The sequence below is a fragment of the Ictidomys tridecemlineatus genome, chromosome 14 (genome assembly GCF_052094955.1).
Source record: "Ictidomys tridecemlineatus isolate mIctTri1 chromosome 14, mIctTri1.hap1, whole genome shotgun sequence".
Taxonomy (NCBI): Eukaryota; Metazoa; Chordata; class Mammalia; order Rodentia; family Sciuridae; genus Ictidomys; species Ictidomys tridecemlineatus.
Genome location: NC_135490.1, coordinates 55,821,417 through 55,843,881, shown reverse-complemented (window position 1 = coordinate 55,843,881; position 22,465 = coordinate 55,821,417). Strand labels below are relative to the sequence as shown.

Genomic DNA, 22,465 nt, shown 5'->3' with positions numbered 1-22,465 from the left:
AGAATGCAGCCTATCTCAAGAGTAGAATGCGGGGCTGGGGATGTGGCTCAAGTGGTAGCGCGCTCGCCTGGCATGCGTGTGGCCCGGGTTCAATCCTTAGCACCACATACAAACAAAGATGTTGTGTCCGCCGAGAACTAAAATATAAATATTAAAAAATTCTCTCTCTCTCTCACTCTATCTTAAAAAGAAAAATTAAAAAAAAAAGAGTAGAATGCACTTTTTGGGGTCTCAGATGTTTTTTTTTTTTTTTTGGTGCTGGGGATTGAACCCGGGCCTTGTGCATGCGAGGCAAACTGAGCCATATTCTCAGCCCCTTCAGAAGCTTTGAAAGGAAACTTTGTGAGGGGTAGGTATGGGAAGATAGGTGAAAATGCCATCAAGCTGGTCATTATCAGATAGTTCATGGTGATCAGTCAGTGCTCAGGATCTTTGATGTTGGCTCCATTAAATTGTCTAAAAATACATGTGTTAGTACAGTGCACAGGACCATTTTCATTTTTTAAAAAATTTTATATTTTATTTAGAAACAGGGTCTCACGGAGTTGCCTAGGGACTTACTAAGTTGCCAAGTCTGGCTTTTTTGAACTCACTATCCTCCTGTTTCAGCCTTCTGTGCAGTTAGGATTGCTGGTATGTGCCATTATGCCTGGCTACATTTTTTTTTTTTTTTTTTTTTGAGACAGGGTCTCGCTAAGTTGTTTAGGACCTTGATAAGTTGCTGAGGCTGGCTCCAAACTTAGGATCCTCCTGCGCCTCAGCCTCTGGAGTGGCTGGGATTACAGGTGTATGCCACTACACCTGGCTGTCCTTATTTTTCTGGATCAAGCAAAAAGTGTGGTTGTTATGGGTATAGTGGCACACACATGTAATCTTAGCAGTTTTGGGAGACTGAGATAGGGGGAATGCAAGTTCAAGTCCAGCCTGGGTAATTTAGCAAGATCCCATGTTAAAAAATTAAAAGGGCTGAGGATGTGTAGCTCAGTGGTAGAACACCCCTGGATTCAATTCCCAGTACCCCCCAATATACACACAAAATGTGGCTGGCAGGGCACAGTGGCACACACCTGTATTCCAAGCAACTCAGGAGACTGAGTCAGGAGGATCACAAATTTGAGGCAAGCCTCAGCAATTTAGCAAGACCTCAGCAACTTAGACCCTGGCTCAAAAAACAATCCCCCCACCCTCCCAAAAAAGAGTATGGTTATATGTATTAGGATACATGTTAAATATGGGATACTGAAAGATATCATCTTTTTTTTTTTTTCTCCTAGAATTCCACTACCAATTAACTTATTTTTAAGGACAGGAAAAAAATATGTGAGATGATCTATGAATTCAGTTTTGTTTTCTTTTTTTTTTTTTTTTGAAGGAGAGAGAATTTTTATTTATTTTTTAGTTCTCGGTGGACACAACATCCTTGTTTGTATGCGGTGCTGAGGATTGAACCTGGGCCTCATGCATGCCAGGCAAGCGTGCCACCGCTTGAGCCACCGCTTGAGCCACATCCCCAGCCCCTGAATTCAGTTTTCAAGTTTCCAAAAAGTGAAACCTAATGCTTCTCTTGTGATCACATGAAGACCAAAGAGCAATGCAGAGCTTGCCCAAAGGTAAAGTAGAACCTCTGGGAGCTTGTCTTTGAGGCTGTTCTCTGCCCACGCAGACTTTGGGAGAGTCAGCTTGGGGAAAAGCCCTCTCTGATTTATTGCTCCTTTGCTGCAGGGCCATGGGAGCACATGCTTCTGTATTCTTGCTAAGTATACTGATTTAGATAAAGATAAAGAATAGCTGGATTCCTGTAGGACTGCCAGTAGTTCTCATCTGTGAGAGTAAGGGTTGATGGCACAGAGCCTTCTGATCACTAAGTTGTTGTGAACTGCGCTGTGCAGCTCCTACTAGAGAAGACTACAGAATGGGGGTGGGGGCATCAAAGAGGGCTGAGAAATGAGCTGCTCATTGGATTATGGTTCATTTAGGCTGTAAGCAATTCCTTAGCAATATGCAAGGCATAATTGAACTTGAAGGTGGTAGTGTCTACTTTGTTATTGTGACATCTCCCCTCCATAAGGCTGAATATACATTTCTAAATGTAACTTCCTAAAAGGACCTCAGTTTATTTATTTTTATTTTTATTTCTTTGGTACTAGGGATTGAATCCAGAGGAACTTTGCCACTGAGCCACATCTCCAGCCCTTTTTTGTATTTTATTTAGAGACAGGGTCTCACTGAGTTGCTTAGGGCCTCACCAAATTGCTGAGGTTGGCTTTGAACTCACAGTCCTCCTGCCTCAGCCTCCCAAGCCACTGGGATTACAGGCATGTGCGACCACACCCACCCCTTTTTGAGATAGGGTCTATCTAAGTTGCTTAGGCCTTGCTCAATTGCTGAGGCTGGCCTCAAACTTGCAGTCATCCTTCTTCACTGTGCCCTGCTAGACCTCAGTTTAAAGTAATGCTGTCCATCAGTTCCTTCAGGATTGACAGGTGTCCCTTAAAATCTGAAAGTTACCCTAATTTGTTTTGTGGGTTTAGAATTCCATAAGTGGAATCCAGCTGTATTCATAAGTGTTAAGTAAAGGAGTGATCATAAAGGGTGGAGAAGTTGGAGTAGGCAACACCTATTGTTAAACTTTGGCTGATTTACCGTACTGTTTACTTTTTTGCACAGATTTAGTGAAATATTTCTTTGCAGTCTGCCTCAGAACCCTCTTAAAACTCTGTAGGTCCAGAAAAAGAAAGATTACCTCTGAATCTCTCAATGTCTATATGTCTTTCATCAAACATGTTTGGAAAAGAGTGAAATTGAAGAAATGATATGGAAATACTAGTAACTGTTTTCATTCAGAAGTGGATCCGGTCATCATTATTTTTCTTTCTTTCTTTTTTTTTTTTTTTTTTTTTTTTTTGATGGTAATGGGAACTGCACCCATTAGTGCTCTACCTTAGCCCTTATTTATTTATTTATGTTTTGTTCTTTTTGGTACCAGAGATGGACTACAGGGGCTCTTAACCACTGAGTCACATCCCCAGCCCCTTTTTTAACTTTGAGACAGGTAAAGTGCTTAGGATTTTGCTAAGTTGGCTGAGGTTGACTATACTTGTGATCCTCCTGCCTCAGCCTCCTGAATTGCAGGCATTATAGGTGTGCACCACTGTGCCCAGCTCCAGTCAGTCACTATTAATAACCATTTATTGCAACATAAGACATTAATTAGGATGTGGGATCCCAGATTCTTTCTTTTTTGGGAGATGGGGGGCAGGAGATAACAGGACAGATATCATTATAGTGGGTATCAGACATTCCAGAAGAGTTTGATTTCACCAATTTCTTTCTGGGTCCTCCTGGATGCCCCAGAGTTGCAGTCCTTTTAAATTTGATGATTCCTGGGAGGTTCAGTTTAATATCATGTTTTGCTAGTGAATGAAGTATTGAGCAAAACCAATTTTAGTTCCTACCTTTGTTAATGAATCAGTTCATTTTCCATCTTTTTTTTTTTTTTTTTTAAATCATTGCTGGGGATTGAACCCAGGGCCTCATGCTAGGGAAATGCTCTACCACTGAGCCCAGCTAGGGATCATCCCTTTTGATCACCAGTATATCCCAAGCCCTTAGAACATTCTTGCACATAATAGGTACTCAATATGTAGTTGTAGAAAAAAATGAGTTGATGGATCACTCGTACTTTGCTTCATAATTGATAACTGGTCCTTCTTTTTAGGTACTGGGGGTTGAACCCAGGAGCACTTTATCATTGAGCTATATCCCAACCCTTCTTTTTTTTTTTTTTTTTTTTTTTTTAGTTTGAGACAAGGTCTTTATAAGTTGCTGAGGCTGGTCTCAAATCCATGAGCCTCCTGTTTCAGCCTCCCTGGTTGCTGAGATTACAGGTGTGCATCACTGCAATGAGCAATTTTCTAATAGTAGCCTGCAACTAGATTTTAGGTTATAAAGAAGGAAGACAGGAGAAAACTAGAGGCAACTCTGGTGAGGTTTGGAAAATAGAAAGCAGGAAGGAAATTCACTTCTGAGCACAGGAAACATGTGTGGCAGGTGTGATTATAAATTAATTTATTATTCTTTGCACCAGAGTGAGCGATGTGAAAATTTCCCTATCTAGGCAAAATTGAAGGTCAGCAAGCCAGCCTAGGAAAGAGAGTGAATTCCCTGAATTTTGCTACTTGTGCATGTTCTATTCCTACTTGGAAGGTCTGTGTCCTCACTAGGATTCAGTGCTGGTGTGTCCATTGCACAGAAGGATTCTGGGATCTTCCTATAGCTTTTTGTTGGTTAATGCCTGGTGAATGGAGGTTTCATGAGGTGCTATATGCCTGGGGAGGGGGTTTATCAGCTTTGTGCACCACTGGGAAGCCAGGGCCCTGAATACCCAGTTCCCCAGTCTGGGAGGTAAACTCCTGGCAAAAGTTGGTCTGTATCAGATAGGGAGAACTCTTTATTGCCTCTCTTCCATATGTCTTGTGTGCAATGTGGGAAGTCAGCAGGCTCCAACAAGTATAATTCAGTTTCATTGTCATCATCAGATATATCATAAATTAGAGATAAATGCTTTACATAATCTCTAAACTCAAAACTTTTGTAATATAAGTATTTCCATTCCCATTTTATGGAATAGGAAGCCACTCAGATTTAGAAACTTATCTACCTACAGTCATTGAGTGGGAGAGCTCAGAGTCAGACTACCTGATGAATTCAAGGCCTTGCTTTCTGACAACCTCATGTACACACCAACTAGAGAAGGGGGAAAGGAATAGGGAGGCGCATTGGGAAGGAATGAACATGACTGGACATAGCTCTTTATCCTGGCTTCCCTGCTGTGAAGGTAATTAAATGTGCTTTTCAGGGTTGGGGATATAGCTTAGTTGGTTGCCTTGCATCATCACACAACCCTGGGTTCAATCCCCAGCACCTCAAAAGAAAAATACATTTCAGTCAGGCCCAGTGGTACATGCCTGTAATCCCAGCGGCTTGGGAGGTTGAGGCAGGAGGATCTGAAGTTTAAGCCAGTCTCACAACTGCAAGGCACTAAGCAATTTCGTGAAACCCTGTCTTTAAATTTTAAAAAAAGTACAAAATAGGGTTTGGGATGTGGCTCAGTGGTTGAGTGCCCCAGGGTTCAATCCCCAGTACCTACCCCTACAAAAAACATGCTTTTCATTTCTTTAAGTTAAAGAGGCAGCTTATGTCCTGTTGCCATGGGAGTTTAACTTGGTCTCTAAAGCCAGCAGAAACCCTATTTCCAGGAGTTGCCAAAGTAGGACCAGTGGCATTTCATGGTCTTGGCCTTCCTTTCAGCCATATCCCCAGGCCTTGAAGTGTGCCAAGCTGGAGCACAGATTGTGTGACCCAGCAAGGTCATGGTTTTCCACCACCCTTTTCAGATTTCTGACCCAGTGCTCTGTGGTTTCAGGGAATGGAGTGATTCTTCTGCTGACCCTGGAGTCAGTATCTTGGGTAAGCTCAGGGTCTTTCTGGTTAGAACTATAGACTACAGGGGAGCAGTGCTTTTCCATGCATAATGCCTGGCAGAAGTGGGTGCTTTATCCAAACTTTGAAATGAATGAGTGGCTAAAAGTTAAAAAGCATTTAGAGGGCTGGGGCTGGGGCTCAGCGGTAGCGTACTTGCCTGGCATGTGTGAAGCACTGTGTTTGGTTCTCATCACTGCATATAAATAAATAAAGGTCTATCAACAACTAAAAAATAATAATAATTTTAAAAAATTATAAACCAAAAAGGCAAAAACTTCTAAAACAATAAATCTGTCATCTAGTCAGCCATCTAAGGCCATCTTGACCCTTAGAAGAAGCATATTACAAACTTTAAAAAAAATTGCTTTAAGCAAGGCAGAAACTGATGATAGGTCAGAGTATTTAAGAATATCTTAGTAGTTTAGTACTCTGTGACTCCTTGAATTGCCTTTTTATTTTATTTTATTTTTTCCTTTTAATACTGGGGAACAGAACCCTCCTGGGTGCTCTACCACTGAGTGACATTCCCAGCCTATTTTATCTGTTACTGGGGTTTGAACCCAGAGGGGTTTGATCACTGAACCACATCCCCAGCCCCTTTTTCTTTTCTTTTTTGTGGTGCTGGAGATTGAACCCAGGGACTTGTGCATGTGAGGCAAGCACTCTACCAACTGAGCTATATCCCCAGCCCTGCATCTTTTTATTTTAAAACAGACTTTCACTAAGTTGCTTATGGCCTTGCTAAGTGGCTGAAGCTGGCCTTGAACTTAGAGTCCTCCTGCCTTAGCTTCCTGATTACTTTTTGAGACAGGGTCTTGCTAAGTTGCCTAGACTGATCTTGAACTTTTGATCCTTTTGCCTCAGCTTCCCAAATTGCTGTGATTATAGGTATGCACTACCACACCGTGCCTTGATTGCTTTTATGAAGATTCCTGGGAAGCTGGAAAAGGGCAAGTAGTGTACATTTCTTTAGTATACCAAATCATCTCTGCTTTGGGGGAAACTGGTTTTGGAGTCTCTTTAAGACTTTGGTGTATGTAAGCTATAAACCGCAGGTAATAGCCACAGCTCTTCCTCTTTCTGTAAGTGGCCTGAGGTGATCTGTGAAAATGGTCTGATACTCTCTTTGACCTGGAAAACGCCACAAAATCATGCAAATCAAAAGGTTCAAATCTTGGAATTCACTTTAAGAACACCTATGAAACTGTGCAGGCCATCAAGGGTGTGCATATCCAAAAAAACCACCAAGTATTTGAAAGATGTCACTTTAAAGAAACAATGTGTTCTATTCTGGCATTATAATGGAGGAGTTGAGAGATGTGTCCCAGCCAAACAGTGGGGCTAGACACAGGATCGGTGGCCCAAAAAGAGTGCTGAATTTTTGCTGCACTTGCTTAAAAATGCAGAGAGTAGTGCTGAACTAAAGGGTTTAGATGTAGATTCTCTGATCATTGAACATATCCAGGTGAACATAGCACCCCAGATGCACCACCATACTTACAGAGCTCATGGTTGGATTAACCCATACAAGAGTTCCCCCTGGGCTGGGGATGTTGCTCAAGCGGTAGCGCGCTCACCTGGCATGCATGCGGCCCGGGTTCGATTCTCAGCACCACATACCAACAAAGATGTTGTGTCCGCCGAGAACTAAAAAATAAATATTGGAAGTTCTCTCTCTCTCTCTCCCCTCTCTCACTCTCTCTTTAAAAAAAAAAAACAAAAAGAGTTCCCCCTGCTACATTGAGATGATACTCACTGAAAAGGAACAAATTGTTCATAAACCAGAAGAGTAGTTTGCACAGAATACAAAGATATCCCAGAAGAAACAAAAACTTATAGCACAGAAGTAAATTCAGCATAAAATAAATGCTAATAAAAGTAAACCAAAAACTGCAGGGCATAAAGGTATGGATCAAAGGTCCAGGGAGTACTTTGTCCACCAAATGAACTAGGAAAGTTAAGTCTGATGATGAAATCACCCCTGTTAAGGGATTGGGATTATTTTTCCCAAAGGTTTTCAGCTGCCTTTCTCTGCTGTAAGCATTTAAGAAAGTCCTGTCATCCTCCTTAAGAATGGCTCATTCTGTTTGTCCCCATAAATTGTCAGTTACTTGGAGGATGAGAAATAGCATATCCTCAGCTTAATCAGATGGGTGTATAGTCATAAATGGTGCTAACTGCTAATATAAAATATTTTCTGAATAGCGTGTCTGTATATTGGTATGGGTTTTGATTCTTTAGTAGGTTTGAATTCTGCATCCTTCTCTAGTTACATGGTTTCCTGCCTTTGTTGCTTTTTTAATATGACCTCTCATATCCCTTTGGGTGGGGAGGCCAAATAATGGTAGGAGACCATATAGAAGCATAACTCATTTATAATTTTACATCATATAATAATGAATAATGGAATTATAATAGATTTGTACCAAATATGCTGATAGCAAATAGAATTTGGAATAGAAGAATGGATTACTTTTCAAAAAGACTACTTCTTTCAAAAGTAAGAGATCTTAATGAGATTTGGGTGCTGTCTTTGAATCTAACATGTCATAACAATTGCCCTGATGCATACAGTGTGGTTCAGCCTTCAAAACAGAAGCATACCTGGAAAGCTTTTGTTACAAGAGTTGGGCCTGTATCCTTGGAGCATACAGAAAGCCAATGTAGTTCCTTATGACCATCATCATTATATCAGCACCTGATATAATTTATCTAGAAAGTATTCATTTTCATATTAAAAATTATATAATGAACAAGAGGGAACAAAGAATCACTTAACCTAAATGCTACTTCCCAAATAAAATTATTTTGGTTTATTTATCTAAAATAATTATGCAAGTAATGAATGACTATTTACTATAATAAAAAGCATACAGAGTGAAATATGGAATTTTTCTTCCTTCCTAGAGATAGCCCCATTGACTGCTTGGAATGTAGCCAAACTGTTTTTGTACATATATACAGTCATTTATGCTCAATACCAATATGTTTTGAGGAATGTGTTATTTAGTTTCATCACTGTGTAGATATCATAGAGTGTACTTATACAAACTAAGATGGCAATAATATCACTAGGATATAAGAGATACTAGTGTATACGCAGTTGCTGGGCTGGTGGTGCAGGCCTGTAATCCCAGCAACTTGGGAAGCTGAGGAGGATTGCAAATTCAAAGCCAGCCTCAGCCAAATCGAGGTGCTAAACAACTCAAACCCTATCTCTAAAATACAAAATTAGGGCTCAGTGGTCAAGTGCTCCTGAGTTCAATTCCTGGTTACCCCCCCCCCAAAAAAAAATAACAAAACACCGTTACATGATGTGTGGCTATATGTACATATAATTATAAATACAAATTATGCCATGGAACAGCTATTATTTTTTTTCTTTTTGCCACATTATATTATAGAGTAGTCCCCCATCATCCACAGTTGAGTTACTCATAGTCAACAAGAAAGGATAAGTACAATACAGGAGATATTTTGAGAGTAAGAGAAAGACCACATTCACATAACTTTTATCACACTATCAAAATTGTTCTATTTTATTATCAGTTATTTTCTTATTGTGGCCAATTTATAAATTAAAACTTTATCTTATGTATAAGGAAAAACAGCATATATGGGATTTGTTTGGTACCAGCCACAGTTTGAGGTATTCTGTAGGTCTTGGAATGTGCCCACTACTGATAGGGGGAGCTACTCTGTCTTAGAATTCAGTATTCCATAACAGTATGTAGAAATCTACTTTATCATTTTGAACGACTGCAGAGTATTCCGTAGGCTCGGTGTACGGTAATTTATTTACTACTTCTCTTCTGATGGATAGTTAACTCTTCCCAGTTATACATTATGACTATGCTTCAGGGAACATCCTTATACATTTATCTTTTGGGGCACATGAACAAAATATGTTACCATTTCTCTAGGTTACATTCCCCAAAATAGAATACCTGGACCAAATGTGATGTGCTTGCTAACATTAGTTATAGTCAATCTTTTATATTTCTTGGGGGGTGTGGTACCAGGGATTGAACTCAGGGGCATTTGACCACTGAACTATATCCCCAGCCCTATTTTGTATTTTATTTAGAGACAGGGTCTCACTGAATTGCTTAGCTCCTTGCCATTGCTAAGGCTGGCTTTAACTCATGATCCTCCTTACTCAGCCTCTAGAGCCACTAGGATTACAGGCATGTGCCTAAGTGCCCAGCAATCTTACATTTTTACCAATCTGATGAGAAATATCATTTGGTTTATTTCCACCCTATTTCCCAACACTGGGGATTGAATCCAGGGCTTTCTAGTCAGTACTCATAAGGTTAAAAGTTATGTGAAATACACATCAGATAGCCAGTCTATACGGAATTTATAATTTGTCCTTCAAAAAAGTGAGATCAGCATAGTTTTCCTTTTACAAGCAGCTCCTCCCCTAGAGTACACAGAGTAGTTAATCATTTAGTTAAGCCCATATTTCTAACTTAAGGCCTTGTAATCAAAGTCCTAATTAGCTCAGTTTAAAAAAATTTAGGAAGTAATCAAAAGAAAATTAACTGATATGCACAAAAATGTGTGTATAAGGATGAACACTGCATCTTGTTTATAAAGATCCTTGTGCTGGGTGTGGTGTTCAGGCCTGAAATCCCAGCTATTTTGAAGACTGGGGCAGGATGATTGAAAGTTTGAGGCCAGCCTCAGTGACTTAGCAAGACCCTGTCTCAAAAAGGACTGGGGAAGGGCTGGGGTTGTGGCTTAGTAGTAAAGCGCAAGACTTGCGCGTGTGAGGCACTGGGTTTGATCCTCAGCACCACATAAAAATAAATAAAAGTATTGTATCCATCTACAATTTTAAAAATTGTTAAAAAAAAAAAAAAGGACTGGGAATGTAGCTCAGTGGTAAAGCACCCTTGGATTCATTCAGTCTCCAGTACCTAAAAATATAAAGATCCTTCTGAGGCATTTTTTTTTTCTTTTTTTAGTATTAGGTATTGAACCCAGGGGTACTTTACCACTAAGCTATATCCCCCATACTTTTTATTTTGAAATGGGGTCTTCTAAGTTGCTGAGGCTGGCCTTGAACTTGAGATCCTCCTACCTCAGCCTCCTGAGTCACAGGAGTTACAGGTACATGTAGAAGATATTTTTCTGTAGCCTCTTTATCTAAATAGTTACTTTCCTAAATATCTGGTGGATGAACTCTTAGAACTGTTTTCCTTTGTGTGTTGACTATTAGAATACTAAGAATCAAAGCTTCATAGTAGGGATGAATCTCGTTATTTTGGCCCTAAGGAATAAAATGTCATTTTCTACTTGTGGTTTTAGCAGAGGCCATTCTAGGTGTTTTATCCATATACTCCAGAGTAAGATTTCCAGAAATCCTCTAAGATAGCTGCTCAAATGATCTGATTGATGTTCTTTCCTTTCTTGCTGACCCCTTCTCTTGAGAAAATGCTAAGTAAAGATTTTCTACTTCATCACATGAGGAAAATAATATTCTTATCTTTTCCCACTCTATGATAGAAAAAAGGAAGTAGCCGTACAATCTAGTGACTTAGAACTCAAAGAAAAAATTATTTGGAAAAACAAGAGACCCAGAATAGCCAAAGCAGTCCTTAGAAAGAAGAGTGAAGCAGGAAGCATCACAATACCAGACCTTAAATTATACTACAAAGCTTATAGTAACAAAAATGGCACAGTATTCGCACCAAAATAGACATGTAGACCAATGGTACAAAATAGAAGACACAGAGGCAAATCCACATAAATACAGATATCTCAAACTAGACAAATGAGCCGAAAACATACATTGGAGAAAAGATAGCCTCTTCAACAAATGATGCTGGGAGAACTGGAAATCCATATGCGACAAAATGAAACTAAGCCCTCTCTCTCATCATGCACAAAAATTAAACTCAAAGTGGATCAAGGACCTAGGAATTAGACCAGAGACCCTGCACCTAATAGAGGAAAAAGTAGGCTGAAATCTTCATCACGTCAGATTAGGCCCCGACTTCCTTAACAAAACTCCTAAAGGGAAGAAATAAAATCAGGAATTAATAAATGAGATGAATTCAAACTAAAAAAGTTTCTTCTCAGCAAAGGAAACAATCAATGAGATGAAAAGAGAGCCTACATTTTGGGAGCAAATTTTTACCACATCCACATCAGATAGAACACTAATCTCCAGGAAATATAAAGAACTCAAAAAACTTAACACCGAAAAACCGCAAACAACCCAATCAATAAATGGGCTAAGGAGCTAAGCACGCTTAGAAGAAGATGTACAAAAACATCTCTAGCAATTAGAGAAATGCAAATCTCATGCCAGTCAGAATGGCAGTTATCAAGAATACAAACAACAATAAGTGTTGGTGAGGATGTGGGGGAAAAGCATACTCTCACACATTGCTGGTGACACTGCAAATTGGTGCAATCAGTCTGGAAAGCAGTATGGAGATTCCTTAGAAAACTTGGAATGGAACCCCATTTGACCCAGCTATCCCACTCCTTGGTCTATACCCAAAGGACTTAAAATCAGCATACTATAGTAACACAGTCACATCAATGTTTATAGCAGCTTAATTCACATAGCTAAACTGTGGAAGAAACCCAGATGCCCTTCAATAGATGAATGGCTAAAGAAACTGTGTTATATATACACAATGGAATATTACTCAGCATTAAGAAAGAATAAAATTATGTCATTTGCAGGTAAATGGATGGAGTTGGAGCATATCATGCTAAGTGAAGTAAGCCAATCCCCAAAATCCAAAGGCCAAATGTTTTCTCTGGAAAGTGAATGCTGATCTATAATGGGGGAGGGCATGGAAAAAAATGGAGGAACTTTGGGCAAAGGGGAGGGGGGTAAGGAGAGAGGGTATGGGGCAGGAAAGATGTTGTAATGCGATGGACATTATTACCCTAGGTACATGTATGACTCTACATATATGGTGGGACACTACATTGTCTATAATCAGAGAAATGAAAGTTGTACTGCAGTTGTGTACAATGAATCAAAATGCACTCTACTGTCATATATACCTAATTTAAATAAAGAAAAAGAACTCAAGAAAGTCTTATTTGATGTTTACAGTTCCTTTCTTGCAGGTGCATTTAATGGTTTGAGTTTCATTTTCTTAAAGTATGTTTCTTTTTTCCCCCTTAGGTGAATGTTGGATGTGTACCCAAAAAGGTAAAAATTCTTTTCTTCCTTCTATACTCCTTTTTCATGCATGGTAAATCATGATCAGAACAAGGACATTTTCAAATATATCATTTAAAATTATTTCTGTGAAACGTAACTGAGAAACCAACTAAAAGTGGCTTAAAAAAAATACCATGTTCATGATTTTTTGGTCCTGATATCTGTGGTATAGTTTTCATTGAACTCATTTCTCTGTTTCACATAGAGGAAAAATTGCATCTTTTATTCCCAAAGTTGCCTCTTGCTTATGGTTGCAAATAATTTTATGATACATTTGAATGCACAGTTGTCCCTCAATATTAATGCAGGATTGGTTCTAGGACCCCTGAGTGTACCAAAATTCATGGGTGGACTAGTCCCTTATATTAAAATGGTGTAGTATTTGCGTATCCTCTATAAACCACTCTTCTGTATACTTTTTTTTTTTTTTTGTACCAGAGATTGAACCCAGGGGCCCTTAACCACTGAGCCACATCCCCAGCCCATTTTTAAAATTTTATTTTGAGATGAGGTCTCACTAAGTTGCTGAGAACTTGCTTTGAACTTACAGTCCTCCTGCTTGAGCCTCCCAAGTCACTGGGATTGCAGGTGTGTGCCAGCATGCCTGGCTCCCTCTGTATACTTTTAATCATCACTAGATTACTTATAATACCTAATAAAGTGTAAATGCTTTGTTAATAGTTGTTAAAATTTTCTTGTCATTATTCCCTAAAAAATGACAAGAAAATTCTGTAAATTTCAGTACAGACACAATTTTCTTTTAATATTTTCCATCTTAGGTTGTTTGAGTCCACAGATATGTAACTTCTGGATACAGAGGGCCAGCTATTTGTTTATTGGGTACCAGGGATTGAATCCAGGGCAATTAGCTACTGACCCATATTCCCAACCCTTTTTTTTTTTTTAAACTTTTTGAATTTGAGACAGGGTCTCACTAAGTTGTTTAGGGCCTTGCTGAGTTGCTGAGACTGGCTTTGAACTTGCAATCCTCCTGCCTTAGCTTCCTGAACCACTGGGATTGTAGGTATGAGCCATCATGCCTGGCCTGGGCTTCAACTTTAAATTGGCAGCTTTCTGATGTCTTGTAAGCAAATGTGGTATTCTCATCAGTGACATGCACTCCACTGAAATTTCATTTCAGAAAGATTTTCTGAAATCCATTCCTTTGGTAAGGTAGGTTTTTAGGAAATTTGCTCTTTTCTTTGGGACACTGTTTCCATTATTTTCTTTCCTTTTAATTGTAGATTTAAAATTAAAAAAAAATTATGGTAATAGACATCAAACCAATGGCCTGTGTATTCTAGGCAAGCACTCTACCACTGAGTTTTACCTCCAGCCCTTAATTCCAGACTTTGGAGTCTGTTCTACTTGGGGTCATGGATATATGAATTATATAAATTAAGTTATACAGTGATTTTATGTAATTTAAACCTAATTATGGCAATAAGTTCGGTGTTGGCTAGTGCTACCTCATTATTTTTAAAAATACCACTGGGCAAATACTGCATAGGAATTTGAATTTGTAATGTCTTGTTCCCATATTTTATTTCACTTATCCCTTCTGATCATATCTGGTAGATTTTTGTTTTTTATTTCTGTTGGGCTCTACTGATTTCAGTGCTTTGCATTCTTGAGCATCAGTTGGTAGTTGCCTCTTATTTTGTAAAACAGCCTGAAGTCTAGAGTAACTCCCCTGTATCAGAAGGGCAGAGTGAATCAGCAGTAGAGGAGCAACCGGAGGTCGGTGGCCCCTACTGCTATTATTAGATCTGAACCAAAAGGCTTAAAGTGGTTCATACAGAGGCACCCTCTCCAGAATGTGCATGATGCTATCACATAGTACATAATACAAACTGGAAGCAAAATATTTGTGGTGTTAGTGACTCTTTCATGTGCATTAAGATCAAGAATAAAGCAGATAAAATGGTTAATTCTATGTTACATGAATTTCACCTGAGTTTAAAAAAAAATCAAACAGTCCTTATTTTTATGAACATTGACAATCTTTTAAAATATTTCTTTACTGATTGACTGTATTTTGTGTGGTACTGGGGATTAAACCTGGGGGTGCTTTAGCATTGAACTTTGTCCCTAATGCACCACCCCCTTTTTAAAAATATTTTTTAGTTGTCAATGGACCTTTATTTTATTAATTTACATAGGGTGCTGAGAATCGAACCCAGGGCTTCACACAAGCTAGGCAAGTGTTCTACCACTGAGCCACCACCCCAGTCCCCCTTACTTTTTATTTTTATTTTGAGACAGGGTTTCACTAAATTGTTGAGGCTGGCCTTAAACTTCATATTCTCCTGTCTCAGCCTCCTGAATCCCTGAGATTATAGTCATGTGTACCATGCCCAGTGCCCAGTTCTCATTTTAATCATATTAAGTGCAGAGGGACAAAGGTACAAAGAAGGCATTTTAGGCTGGCCAAAGATGTAGTCTAAAGCTTGTCTTGCAGAGAAAAATGGTAGTTTGTTATCTAGGGTTCTTGATGCCAGTTTGAATCTCATTAAATTGATGTTCATTTGTCATAAAAGACCTTTACAAATGACTGACTGCATTCCACAGCAGGTGCAGTCAACATTTGTATTCCAGATGTGTTGATTATGTACATCCTTCTAAGGGCATGTTTGTAGTTACTGACTACATAATAGAAATTTGTTCTCTTAGAATTTTTAGTCCTTGCTGGATGTGGTGGCGCATGCCTGTAATATTAGTGACTTGGGAGGATGCGGCAGAAGTATTGTAACTCAGAGCCAGCCTCAACATTTTAATGAGGCTCAAAGCAACTCAGCAAGACCTTTCTCAAAAAAGGCTGGGAATGTGGCTTAGTGGTTAAGTGCCCTTGGGTTCAATCATCAGTGCCCCCTGCCCAAAGCAAAAAAAAAAAAAGGAACAACAAAAACTTTATTTCATAGCTTTTCTTCTGAATTACTATCCTGTAAAGTTACACATGCATTCCATTTCCTGGAATTGAATCAAAAGGACAAGGCGTACAGAAATCTAAAAAAAAAAACTTAAAATAGTAATATAGGGGGCTGGGGTTGTGGCTCAGCAATAGAATGCTCGCCTAGCACGTGTGAGACCCTGGGTTTGATCCTTAACACCACATAAAAATAAATAAATAAAGGTATTGTGTCCAACTACAATGAAAAAAATAAATATAAAAAAATAGGAATATAGGCAATGATAAGTTTAAAAACTTTTTGAAAAACTATTAGGCTTGTAATATTCTGCTTTCGTATTATTTATTATAAACTCTATTACTTAACAATATTGGTTATATTGGTTATAATTTGCCCAATATTTCAGAAGCCTCACTGTCCGGTCCATCTGGTCATGCTTCTGAACTTTCATTCTTAGTGTGTTTAGTTTTGTTTTTAATTTCAAGGTTAGTTCTTACCTGCTGTCACATAGTTACCATTCATTCATGACATCTTTCTTTCTTCAGGACTCATGTACTACTATTTTGGGTACTTTTCTTTATAGGTAATGTGGAACACAGCTGTCCACTCTGAATTCATGCATGATCATGTTGATTATGGCTTTCAAAGCTGTGAGAGTAAATTCAATTGGCGGTAAGTATTAATGCTCAAAGGGTTCAATTTGCAAATGTAGATTTCTATTTCTAATAACTAAAGCCTAAACTTGGGGAGATATTATTGTGGTAAAATATGTACAATGTAAAATTTACCATTAAGTACATTCCAGTGTTGTGCAGCCATGATCACTCTGCATTTCCAGTACATTTCCACCATCCCAAACAGAATTCTTTACCCATTAAATGTAACTCCTCATTCCCCATGCCCTAGCCACTGCTACCTCTAGTCTACTTTCTGTCTTTATGGCTGAACCTATGCTAGGTTCTTCATAGAATCATATAATGTATTTGCTTTTATGTCTGGTTTATTTTGCTCAGCATAACATTTTCAAGGTTTATTCATGTTGTAACCTGTATAAATAATTCATGCTCTTTACTGTGCAGTAGTATCCCTTCTATATTTTATTCAGTTACCTGTCCATGGACTATTGGGTTATTTCTACTTTATGGCTGTTAAGAATAATGCTGCTGCAAACGTTGGTGTACAAGTATCTGTTTGAGTCCCTGTTTTTTTTTTTTTTTAAAGAGATAGAGAGTGAGAGAGAATTTTTTAATATTTATTTTTTAGTTTTCGGCAGGCACAACATCTTTGTTTGTATGTGGTGCTGAGGATCGAACCCGGGCCGCACGCATGCCAGGCGAGCGCGCTACCGCTTGAGCCACATCCCCAGCCCTGAGTCCCTGTTTTTAATTCTTCTGGGTCTATACCTAGAAGTGGAATTGTTGGATGATATGGCAATTCTATATTTAACTTTTTAAGGAATCACCAAAAATTTTTTTTTGGTGGAGGAAGATACTGTGGATTTATCTCAGGGGAACTTAACCACTGAGCTTAACCACATCCCCAGCCCTTTTTATTTTTTTATTTTGAGATAGGTCCTAAGTTGCTTAGGGCCTCTCTTAATTGCTGAGGCTGACCTCGAGCTTGCAATCCTCCTGCCTCAGCTTCCTGAGCCACTGGGATTATAGGCGTGCACTTTTGCATCTGGATTGCCATAAACTTTTGAAATCATTGAATTTTCACAAAGTTTTAGCAAATCTATTCGCTATTTATGTTTCAATAAACATTTTTGAGTGGCCACCATGTTCTATGTGTTATGCCAAAGCAACTATCCTTGATTATATGCAGAAAGAAGCCCACATAAGTGTTTATGCCAACTGAGCGTTCTCCATGGAGTGGAGTAAGGATTCTCATCATAGAGGAAGGCAGGTGGTCACAGGCAAAGGACAGCTGTCTTCAGAGATAGTTATTCACTTCATTTTTATTGACAGTCTATGATTTTCTGCTTACGGATGTTGGGACAGCTCTCTGGCTACTGAAAGAGGAAAATCCTGTTTCTCAGTACTGACTCAGGTTTTGTTGCAGTGTTATAAAAGAAAAGCGGGATGCCTATGTGAGCCGCCTGAACACCATCTATCGAAACAATCTAACCAAGGTGTGTATGCTTTTTGTTGTTGTTGTTGTTGAGAATCAAACCCAGGGTCTTGTGTATGCGAGGCAAGCACTCTACCAGCTGAGCTATATCTCCAGCCCTGTATACTGGGTTTTGAACTTAGAAAAGGAAGGAGCCGTTTTTTGCTGGAGTAGGCAAGTAGGTGTGGCCAGGCAAAAATGTATCTTCGTATAGTGTGTTTGCCTCTGGCAAGTATATGTTGTCCTTTACCTTTCTGAGGCTTTTTCTGCCTTAGTGCTTAGATGTTATACCTCCTCCATGCCAGGCCATACTAGTGACATTTGTAAATCACAGGTCATCCAGCCTTCCATTTTCTTTTTTCTTTTTAGTATGGAATGCTTCACAGATTCATATGTCATCTTTGCACAGGGGTTACATTAATCTTTTCTGTTCCTATTTTAGTACATATGCTACCAAAGCAAACACCAGCTCTCCTTTTTCTGTTTTCTTTTTAAAATATATTATAGTTATGCCTAATTATAGAGTTCATTTTGGCATATTCATAAATGCATGTAACATAGTTTTCTCCATTTCAATCCTCAATTCTACCTTCTACCTGCTTCACTTCTCTCTTCCCACATCCTTTTATTGTACAGCATATGTCCCATCATCCTTCCTTTGTCTTTGTGGTTTCACTTTGCAGTTTCTAGGAGATTTACATATTTATATAGCTTAATTTGTATTCAGATGACAGTAGATTCTGGGTTTTTTTTTTTTTTTTTTTTTTTTGAGTATTATACCTAGTAGTTGGGTTTATTCCAAGAAAATCATATAGCATCAAGCAGTAAATTCTTGTTGCTGTTTGAGCTGCCCTAATCTCAATAGTGACATGTTTATAAACCAATGTTTTTTGTCTTTTGCTACTAGGCATTGAAGCCAGGGCACTCTACCACTGAGCTACATCCCCAGTTCTTTTTATTTTTTGAGACAGGGTTCTCATTGAATTGCTTAGGACCCTGCTTAATTGCTGAGATTAGCCTTAAACTTGGAATCCTCCTGCCTCAACCTTTTGAGTTGCTGGGATTATAGGTGTGCATGACTATACCCGGCTCTAAACCAGTTTTTAAGGTGAATTATTTCTACAGATGGCTAATCTCAAATACTTTTATGTTGGTTCTTATCATTCGTTGTATTTGATTATTTATTTATTTATTTAAAAAATATTTTTTAGTTGAGATGTACACAATGTCTTTATTTATTTATTTTTTATGTGGTGCTGAGTATGAAACCCAGTGCCTCACACTTACTAGGCAAGTGCTCTACCACTGAGCCACAACCCCAGCCCTGTATTTATTTTTTGGAGGAGGATATTTAGATATTTTCTTGTAGCATTTTTCCCCACCAAGTGGTCCTGAGGATTGAACCTAGGGCATTAAGCAAACTAGGCAATTGCTTTACCACTGAGCTACATCCCCATTCCCAGAATATATTTTCTGACCTTAACCCCCAATTTAGAAGGAAAGATACTTGAGTACAGTTCTGTATTTACCAACTCCAAAGGATTTTAAGGCTCTCAGACTTATATTTATTAGAGATACAACATTCTATTACTAAAGCACCCACATTAAAATTTTAATTTTTAAAATTTGTTCTAAATAGTATACATGTCAGCAGAATACATTCAACTTATTGTATACAGATGGAACACAACTTCTTATTTCTCTTGCTGGACACGCTGCGGGGTTATGACTCATTCGTGCAATCATACATGTACATAGGGTAATGATGTCCATCTCATTCCACCATCCTTCCCATCCCCACACATCAAAATTTTTAAGTGAAGCTAGCTAAAATACTTTTGCAAGAAATAGGAAAATTACCAAGAAATCCAGCATTTTTAAATACTTATAAATCTTGATATGTAATAGAACTTACTGTGACTTTATGATCAAGGAATTGTTTATAGCTTTCCCTCATAGAAAAGGAAACTTGCTGTCCAATATCTTAGGAAATGAAAATTCCTCCAAACTATGTTGTCTGAATTATTACTACTCAGCTCACACTCCTTTTTCTCTAGCACCTCATAGGAACTTTTTATTCCTGAAGAAAGGGTGTTCTGGAGGCTTGTGGGTTTTGGCATTGATTTTAATTCAGCTTGATTAAGCAAGGCACCTGCAGGAATAGACCTGGAGGGGTGATTGGAAAAGAGGAAATAGCTCAGTTCAGAACTAGACATGTTCCAGAATGTTGATACATTCCATTGTGTGATCATACTTGCATGCCTCCATTATCCTTATTTAGTCACCTGTATTCGCAGGCCAATACATGTATCTCGACTGGCAGAAGCTTGCCAGCCTTCTCAAATTGATGCCTTGGCATAGATGATGTTAGTAAGAGCAAATCAGCTTTTAGTTTTCAACATTTCTAGCGAAGAGCTTTGCTGTCATATAGTTTTGTGATATTCTTCCCATTTTATTTGGGAAAACAGTGACTGCATCTTTTTCCCTTGGCCAGAGAATTTTGCTTTTGCCTTCACTCTTTTATTATTGTTATTATTATTTTAAATATTTTTTTAGTTGTAACTAAAGTTACAACTTTAGTAACTTTAGTAACACAGTTCCTTCATTTTATTTATTTATTTCTATTTGGTGCTGAGAATCAAACCCAGCGCCTTGCATGTGTTAGGCGAGCATTCTACTGCTGAGTCCACAACACTAGCCCCTTAACCTTTATTTTTTTGTTTTTCTCTTTCTTATTCCCTTCCTCCAGACACATCATTCTTCAATCTCTTCTCACTGTAAGGAAGACTGTCTCCCTCAGTGCTTCCATTCTCTTCCTCTTCCATTTTTTCTTGCATTTCTTATTTTATGCTTTCAGTATGTAACAGCAATCCCTTTACTTGAGTATCAGTTACCAGTCAAGAACTCTACAGAAATGCAAGAAACAGAATTGTCTTGGCATTTCAAACCAAAAATCACAAGTTTTACTGGAGATACAGAAGAGCTGATATGTTGCATCAGGTGTTTTTGCTTTATCTTAAGAACAGTCTAATGTTATTATTTCTTCTTCAGTCCCATATAGAAATCATTCATGGCCATGCAGCATTCACATGTGATCCCCAGCCCACAGTGGAGGTTAATGGGAAAAAATACACAGCTCCTCACATTCTGATTGCCACAGGTGGTGTTCCCTCATATCCTCATGAGAGCCAGATCCCTGGTGAGTTCAAAGGCAAATAGTTATTAACTATTTGGAGGGGTTTTCCATTGCATTCAGAATTACAAACTAGGCCATGGATATGCCTATATCGGTTTTCTCTCTCTCTTTTTTTTAGAGAGAGAGAATTTTTTAATATTTATTTTTCAGTTATCGGTGGACACACATCTTTATTTTATTTTTATGTGGTGCTGAGGACCGAACCCAGCGCCCCGTGCATGCCAGGAAAGCGCATTACCGCTTGAGCCGCATCCCCAGACCCCAGTTTTCTCTTAAGAAAGGCTGTGAAGCCAGGCATGGTGGTGCAGACCTGTAATCCCAACGGCTAGGGAGGCTGAGGCAGGAGGATCACAAGCTCAAAGCCAGCTTTGGCAAAAATGTGGCACTAAACAACTCAGTGAGACCCTGTCTCTAAATAAAATATAAAATAGGGCTGGGATGTGGCTCAGTGATCCAGGGCCCCTGAATTCAATCCCTGTACCCTCAACCCCTGCCAAAAAAAGAGAAAGACTGTGAAAAAAGTCTCTGTAGAACCTAAATTAATTGGCTAAGTGGTAGTTAGTGAAGAGGAGAGGAAAGAGATTTCATCCATTTCAAACTATTGTAGCCTCAATCTTAGCATGTATAGATTGTTTCTAGTCTCTGTTAGAAGTGTTGCTATTTATAAGGTACAAATATATTGACTGAAGGGAGAGAGATCTTGTAAGGATGTAGTTTAACTAGTTAAGTAAGCCTTTTTTTTTTTTTAAATATTGCAGTCCCTCTTTTCAAATTTAAAGCAACTTTTTTTTTTAAGAAAGAGAATTTTTTTAATATTTATTTTTTTAGTTTTGGCGGACGCAACATCTTTGTTTGTATGTGGTGCTGAGGATCGAACTCGGGCCGCACGCATGCCAGGCGAGTGGGATACCAATTGAGCCACATCCCCAGCCCATAAGTAAGCCTTATATACATCTTTTTGTCTATAATATGGAGATTATAAAAGAAGATTAAATTAGGAGTCTCAGAGATGGCCCTATCTATCTTTGCAGATCTTTTGGATGGTGAGCATAGTTTATGCGTCTTTTTTATGTTCCATGGATTGGTGTCATAAGACTCATTACCATCCTGAATTTTATATGGATCCTCTGAAGAGAGGATCCATAAATTGTCACCAGCTTTAAAGTGTTCATGCCAGGCCAAGTGGCACACACTTGTAATCTCACCTACAAGAGGGTCACAGGTTCAAGACAACTTAGATGCTGTCTCAAAATAAAATAAAAATAGGGCTGGGGATGTAACTCAAAACACTCCTGGGTACTATCCCCAGTACCCAAAACAATACAAAGTGTTTGACCCCAAAAAGTGAAGACAATTAACTGTAAAAGATATGAAGATACTATTCTCAAGTAGATTAAAATTTAGTTGGGAATATTAAACATAAAATATATTAGACATAGAACATTCAAATAATCACAAATTAATATATTAGACATGAAATAGACATATGTTAAATAGAATTAGAATATTAGACATAAGTATCCTTGATAGGTATAGTTTCTAAAATATAGAAATATATACATATATGTA

The 22,465-nt window shown here is 38.5% G+C and overlaps 1 protein-coding gene and 1 pseudogene across 2 annotated transcripts in view; one reads left to right on the top strand and one right to left on the bottom strand.

The window, feature by feature from the left end:
* Gsr (glutathione-disulfide reductase) overlaps window positions 1-22,465 on the top strand; it is a 48,111-nt gene that overhangs the window by 3,814 nt on the left and 21,832 nt on the right. The window contains exons 1-5 of one of the 2 annotated variants that reach the window (XM_040269155.2): window positions 12,183-12,227; window positions 12,644-12,670; window positions 16,175-16,263; window positions 17,653-17,722; window positions 20,752-20,899. In XM_040269155.2, the coding sequence (XP_040125089.1) occupies window positions 12,198-12,227; window positions 12,644-12,670; window positions 16,175-16,263; window positions 17,653-17,722; window positions 20,752-20,899 (364 nt within the window). In that variant the 5' untranslated portion in view covers window positions 12,183-12,197. Of the gene's footprint in view, window positions 1-12,182; window positions 12,228-12,643; window positions 12,671-16,174; window positions 16,264-17,652; window positions 17,723-20,751; window positions 20,900-22,465 lie in introns of those variants that run through there. The other variant, XM_005340374.4, reaches the window with a different exon arrangement.
* On the bottom strand, window positions 18,065-18,162 carry LOC120884389 (U6 spliceosomal RNA; annotated as a pseudogene).